The sequence below is a fragment of the Salvelinus sp. IW2-2015 genome, linkage group LG36 (genome assembly GCF_002910315.2).
Source record: "Salvelinus sp. IW2-2015 linkage group LG36, ASM291031v2, whole genome shotgun sequence".
In the NCBI taxonomy this organism is placed as follows: Eukaryota; Metazoa; Chordata; class Actinopteri; order Salmoniformes; family Salmonidae; genus Salvelinus; species Salvelinus sp. IW2-2015.
Genome location: NC_036875.1, coordinates 27,016,361 through 27,023,162, shown reverse-complemented (window position 1 = coordinate 27,023,162; position 6,802 = coordinate 27,016,361). Strand labels below are relative to the sequence as shown.

The following is a 6,802-nucleotide window of genomic DNA, read 5'->3' as shown; positions in this document are numbered from 1 at the left end:
ACTTACTTACTCATTCTATCACTCAAATTACCATTCCACTACTACTACCATACTACCACATTACTACTACTAACTACTTACATATCTACTACTACTACTACCATTACTACTACTACTACTACCTTACTACTAACTACTAATACTACCATTACTACACACTACCATTACTACTACTACTACCATTACTACAACTACTACCATTACTACTACTAACTACCATTACTACTACTACTACTACCATTACTACTACTACTCCACCATTACTACCACTACCATTACTAACTACACTACCATTACTACTACTACTACCATTACTACTACTACTACTACTGCCATTACTACGACTACTACCATTACTACTACTACTACCATTACTACTACTGTTACTACTACTACACTACCATTACTACCACTACCACCATTACTACCACTACCATACTACCACTACCACCATTACTACTACTACTACTACCATTACCATTACTACTACTACCATTACTACTTCTACTACCACCATTACTACTACTACCATTACTACTACTACTATACATTACTAACTACCTACTACTACTACCATTACTACTACTACCACCATTACTACCACTACCATTACTACATACTACTACCATACTAACCACACCACCATTACTACTACTACCATTACCATTACTACACTACCATTACTACTTCTACTACCGCCATTACTACTACTACCACCATTGCTACCACTACCATTACTACTACTATCACCATTACTACCACTACCATTACTACTACTACCATTACTACTACTAACCACCATTTACTTACTACTACCATTACTATACTACTAACTACCATTACCTACCACCCACTACTACCACCATTACCTCTACTACTACCATTACTAACCACAGTTACTACTCACTACTACTACAATTACTACTACTACTACCATACTAACTACTAACTACTACCATTACTACTACTACTACTACCTATTACTACCACTACCATTACTACTACTACTACTTTACTACTCACTACTTACCATTACTACTACTACTACCATACTACTACTACTACCATTACTACTACTACTACTACCATTACTACTACTACTACCACCATTACTACTACTACTACTACTACTACTACTACTACCATACTACTACTACTACTACCATTACTACTACTACTGCCCACCATTACTACCACTACCATATAGTAAAAAAGAAAGAAAGCCTTGAACTGTACAGCATATCCAATGTCATTCAATTGTGTTAGTCTGTTAAGTGCATGGGCAGAGTTATTCCTCTGTGATGTTAGCCTGAAGGGTGTGAACAGAAGTGGAGTCCAATGTTCACCAGTATTTCCCCTATGTATTTTCCCCGAGTGATTTATATTCTATAGTAAGTAGTAGTAATGGTAAGTAGTAGTAGTAATGGTAGTAGTTAGTAATGGTAATGGTAATAGAGTAGTAGTATGGTGGTAGTGGTAGTAATGGTAGTGGTAGTATGTAGTAGTAGTAGTAGTAACGTATGTAGTATGGTAGTAGTAGTAGTAATGGTAGTAGTCGTAGTAATGTAAGTATAGAGTAGTAATGGTAGTGTAGTAGTAGTAATGGTAGTAGTAGTTGTAATGGTAGTGGTAGTAATGGGTAGGATAGTAGTAATGGTAGTAGTAGTAGTAGTAATGGTAGTAGTAGTAGTGATTTCTATCAAGGCTGCCAGCAGCAGCATTCTATTGAGATCTTCACACACACAGGTACAAATGTAGCATCTTAATTTGATAACCCTGTTGCCGGAGAACAGTCCTGCAATCCTACATCTGTACGCATGCACATAAACTCACACCATCAGGCACACCACCCACTGTGTCTGTGTTTAATTATCCTGATGGAGTGGGGTGACCTTGGTTTTCCCAGTACTCTGTGATGAGTTCATGGACCAGGGGTCGAGGGGAAAACAAACAGTACCCTGTCTGTTGCTATTTCACACCCCAACCAAGGTTGTTGAAATGAATGAGCTAACTGGATCAGGGGCCAGATGGGGTCAGGGCATGGGAGGAGGTCTTGTATTCAGGTCAGTGTGGAGCATCAGGTCAGGCGTGTCAGTGGTCTGGTTTGGCATTACAGAAGACCGTCAGGGTGTGTGTCTGTCTGTTTGGCATTACAGAAGACCGTCAGGGTGTGTGTCTGTCTGTTTGGCATTACAGAAGACCGTCAGGGTGTGTGTCTGTCTGTTTGGCATTACAGAAGYCCGTCAGGYTGTGTGTCTGTCTGTTTGGCATTACAGAAGGCCGTCAGGGTGTGTGTCTGTCTGTTTGACATTACAGAAGGCCGTCAGGGTGTGTGTCTTTCTGTTTGGCATTACAGAAGACCGTCAGGGTGTGTGTCTTTCTGTTTGGCAGGAGAGTGCTTCATCTGGGGTTCTGGAGAAAGGCATCAATCAAAGACCACCACAGAATATAATAACCATCACTGCTGTCAGAGCTGCCAATCACACACACGCACGCATGCACGCACGCACGCACGCACGCACGCACGCACGCACGCACGCACACACACACACACCCATATTGGCATATCAGCAGAGAAATCAGTCTGTCTTTTTACTGTTCACTAAAAAGTGGGTTTGATGTCCTGATTGGAGATCACAGAGCTAGGGCTACACATAAATACCAACAAAATCACTGGAGCTGAATAGATTGTTTAGAGAGTAAAGGGAAGACCGTCATGTTGTTAGCCAGTCTGGCTTACCGTGGTGCGTTACCCAGAGCTATAGAAGCAGCCAGTCAGCACTCTCTTTATACTAGCTGTTTACAGCTCTCACACCGCACTGGTTATATGGAATACACAAAAACAATGAAAGACAAATGATCAATGTGATAAATAATATAATTTATTTACCTCACATATTAATCACCATCATTTTACAGACACTGCATAAATAAAGAATTATGTAGCTGTAATTTCACCTCACTAAACTGATAAATAATTGATAATGTTGCATTGAAACGTATATTCCATTTGTTCATATGCTGACTTTGTTGGTATATACATGTATCACACAAAAATATACATTTCCATTTACAACATGAAGCACATTTAGTATAGCCAGCCGAGCAACTGACGTGATTATGTTTTTTATTCTTTCATTTGGATTTGATTTTCCAGTGATACTGTAGAACATAAGACAGCATGAAGCCGGACTCCTGGTTGAAGGAGAGGAAACTTTACATTCACATTACATTCTAAACAGACTGCCTGACACACAAGTCCACTCTGACACTTTGCATAGCATCAGACCAGCTCCCAATACTACCCAAATTAAGGCCATAATTCAAACAGATTCAAACAGATTCAAACTATATATTAAGACCAGCAAATGTTTACTAACAAATACTTTTTGAGAGGAGTGAAGCAGAGAACAGAAATACTCAACAACATCAAAACAACAACCACATTTCCCATCATCATCTCAAATCTGCATTTTGACATGTTTTCTCTGACCAACCTATTGGTCAACAGACCTTCCTCAGCGTTTAGGGCTGGTTCGAGGCATAAGGCCCCTGGCTGCTAGGGGGTCCCCCCACAAATGTTTTTTTTTTTAAAGGAAGTCAGTCAGGGTCTCAACTTACTATTGACAGAATAATATAATACACCAGGTGCAATTTAGAATTTTGGTTGTGCATCAGCATTTTTTTCTTCTTATGTCAGTTCACTGACTACATTTCCATCCAGCCATTTCATGAGCATGAATTACCTGACGCATAAAAAAGTCACGACTGGGCTGATGGAAACATGAAATGCCGATACAATTTTATAAATGCCAACAGACAATGTGTTCGTTCGACGTGGTGTGATCTTTTTGTGTCTGTAAAATGAATTATGTGAGAAATGGCAGTGGAAGCGCCTTTATGCGCAAATATTGGTATAATAACCATCCTATCAAAGTAAACTTGGAGTGACGCAATGATATATTGTGTGGTCCTCCCACTACGACTCGGAAAATCATGCAGTTATTAGGCTGCAGTTGAAATAAGTTATGATGAACTTCACACAGTGGTGAATGTGCAAGGTGAGGAATTTGATGCTGAGTTTCCCAAAAATATTGAGGGTCTTCTTCTGGTGACATGATCGATTCCTGGCTGCCGTTTGAAAAACCCACTCTTATCCATAATAATCTCATAACATAGGTAACCTACCTGCACTGTATCTGCCAGCTGTTGGCTAGAGCTCATGTGCCAAGACCGGAGTGGATACATTATATACCTCAAAAGGTTTTGTGACAAAACCATCAGTAGAGTTGAAAATGCGATGGAAACCCATCTAACTTAACATTTTCATTCGGTACGGTTAAATGGAAATTTAACCACAAAAGTTATTTTTATCTGCATTACGTCACGCACAGCATTTTATCCGCAAAAAGTAAGTTTAATGGAAACACATCTCTGGTGCAAAAATAAGCATATTGTTTTATGCAGATTTTAGAATATCTGCATGAAAATCTGTCAAATTGTATGGAAACCTAGCTACTGACAGCCACTCAGTTAGCCATGTCAGCTAACAATTTTTAGAGTGGTAGTTAAACTTGTCAGCTATCTAAACTTGTAGTAATCATGGCCGAATACCGAATGCCCAGGGGCCCTGACCTCCAGCGGGCCCCCATTGATTTTGTTTGGCATTCTCAGTCAGATATCATATTAACATGGCATAAGTCATTACAAAATGTGTAGAATTGCAGGAAAATTGCTTTAAAACTGCAAAAATATCTTTCCACCCCATGGCAAAATGGATAAAATTGCAGAAAATGTGCTGTAGAACTGCAAAAAAATCTCTCTGCCTCACGGCAAAATGTGTACTTTTGCATGAAATGTGTTATAAATTGGAACATTTTCTCTACACTCCATGGCAAAATGTGTAGAATTTCAGGAAATTAAGTTTAAAACATAAATCATGGGCCCCCCAAAAAGCTAGAGCCGGGCCCTGTCAGCGTTCACCTATCAAACTGTAACAACTGTGATAACAGAAAGGTAGCTCATTCACTCAGCATAGGACCTGCTCGGCTTCCAATCATTACAACCACCGATACCAAAACAACCAGTGCTGTTCTTTTCCTGTCTCAGCTCATAACCAGCTTGGAACACCAATCAAATGTTCTCGGGGCAGACGGACAGAACGGACAGAGCAGAATCGAATCGTTCGTGCAAACGGGTTATTGATACAATCCCTGGAGGGGCAATCTCAGCCTCCCCAAACCCCTCTGCCGCTCTGCTGCTGCTCTGCAGTCAATAACAGTTTAGAGAAGGTAACAAACGATTATAGGGCCCATCTCAAATGGTACCCTATTTCCTATATAGCACACTACCTAACCTTATGTGGCTCTGGCCAAAAGTAGTGCACTATATAGGGAATATGGTGTAATTTCAGATGCAGATGGATGAAAACCACAGCTAGGTCCACTTTCAACCAGTATAGCCATTAATACAGTATTTGTATGTCTTGTCACCTATATTGCTGACACACTGTAGTTTCTCAGTAAAACTCTGATGTAAGATTGAAATATAGCAAGTGTTCCCCTCAAACACAACAGCACAGTATTGAACCTCTACACCTGCAGAGAGGAGTAATTTGGGACATGGACAACATCGAATAGGATTTGATTTTCTCTTCTCAGCTCTGTTCAAATCCAGTTACTATTAAAATACTGTTAACACGGAGTATTCTGAACTGTACCAGGTAATTGCGTGTAAATTAGATTATGAGCACACAACATAAACACAGACTGAAATGTTTTTGCTATCAAGATTAAAAACAATCAACAGTTTGGAATGATTTGTAATGACATATATATATTTAAAGCATGGACCCAAAAAACAGTATTGCTCTATAAGTAAGTTAATTCTAAGCAAATTAGGAAATATTCTAAATAAATAAATAAAATAATCTAAAGCTGATTTCAGACACATAGCTAATGGATATTAATTTGTTCATGCACACACACATGTACACACAGACGTACACACACACGTACACACGCACGTACACACGCACACATGGAGACCGTTTTAAAGGGGAAGCGCTGCTGGATGAAGTACTCCACGTCTCCAGTCAGGTGGTGGATCTTCTCCTGTTGCACCCAGCCGGGGTAGTAGATAAGGGGGGTAGTTTGAGGTAGGGCTCCCCTCCGCCGATACGCAGCAGCAGCCCGAAGACGTAGCCGGCCACCGAGCCGTACGTGTTGTTCCCTTGATGAAGAGCACGCTGAGCAGCTGGGGAAGATGATAACATAGACCAGGTCGGAGCTCAGGTACCACAGGCCGTATACTGTCCCTGTGAGCAACGCCATGGCCGTGGCCAGAGCTCCGAACACAAAGATGGTGATACGCATCACCCACACGATCTCACGGTCTGTCGCCTATGGGGGTTAAGGAGAGGAAAGGAGGAGGAGGGACAAGACTGTTTCAGTTTCTTTATCTTCTGTTTAATGTATTTGAATATGTGCAAATAACCGATGTGAACATTTAAATAAATAAATAAAACATTGTAGTTTCTGTTAGATATTCATTTGTGACACAAACCTACATATTGAGTATTTAGATATGAATATCTGGCAGTGATTTATTCCTGAAGGACCCAGCACTGGACCAGAAGTTTGGGGCAAAAATTATTCAGAAACTTTAGATATGGACTTTTAGTGTTTAATGTTTGTATCTGTGTGCGTTGTGTGTACTGTGTGTTTACTGTGTGTTTCCTGCGTGTTTACTGTGTGTGTGTGTGTGTGTGTGTGTGTGTGTGTGTGTGTTGTGTGTGTGTGTG

The 6,802-nt window shown here is 40.3% G+C and overlaps 1 protein-coding gene across 1 annotated transcript in view; it reads right to left on the bottom strand.

The window, feature by feature from the left end:
* Positions 1 to 1,288: 1,288 nt before the first annotated feature.
* LOC111959279 (high-affinity choline transporter 1-like) overlaps positions 1,289 to 6,802 on the bottom strand; it is a 10,878-nt gene continuing 5,364 nt past the window's right edge. Inside the window, 5 exon segments of the mRNA XM_070437761.1 lie at positions 1,289 to 1,309; positions 6,030 to 6,148; positions 6,151 to 6,228; positions 6,231 to 6,257; positions 6,260 to 6,401. Of these exon segments, the coding sequence (XP_070293862.1) occupies positions 1,289 to 1,309; positions 6,030 to 6,148; positions 6,151 to 6,228; positions 6,231 to 6,257; positions 6,260 to 6,401 (387 nt within the window).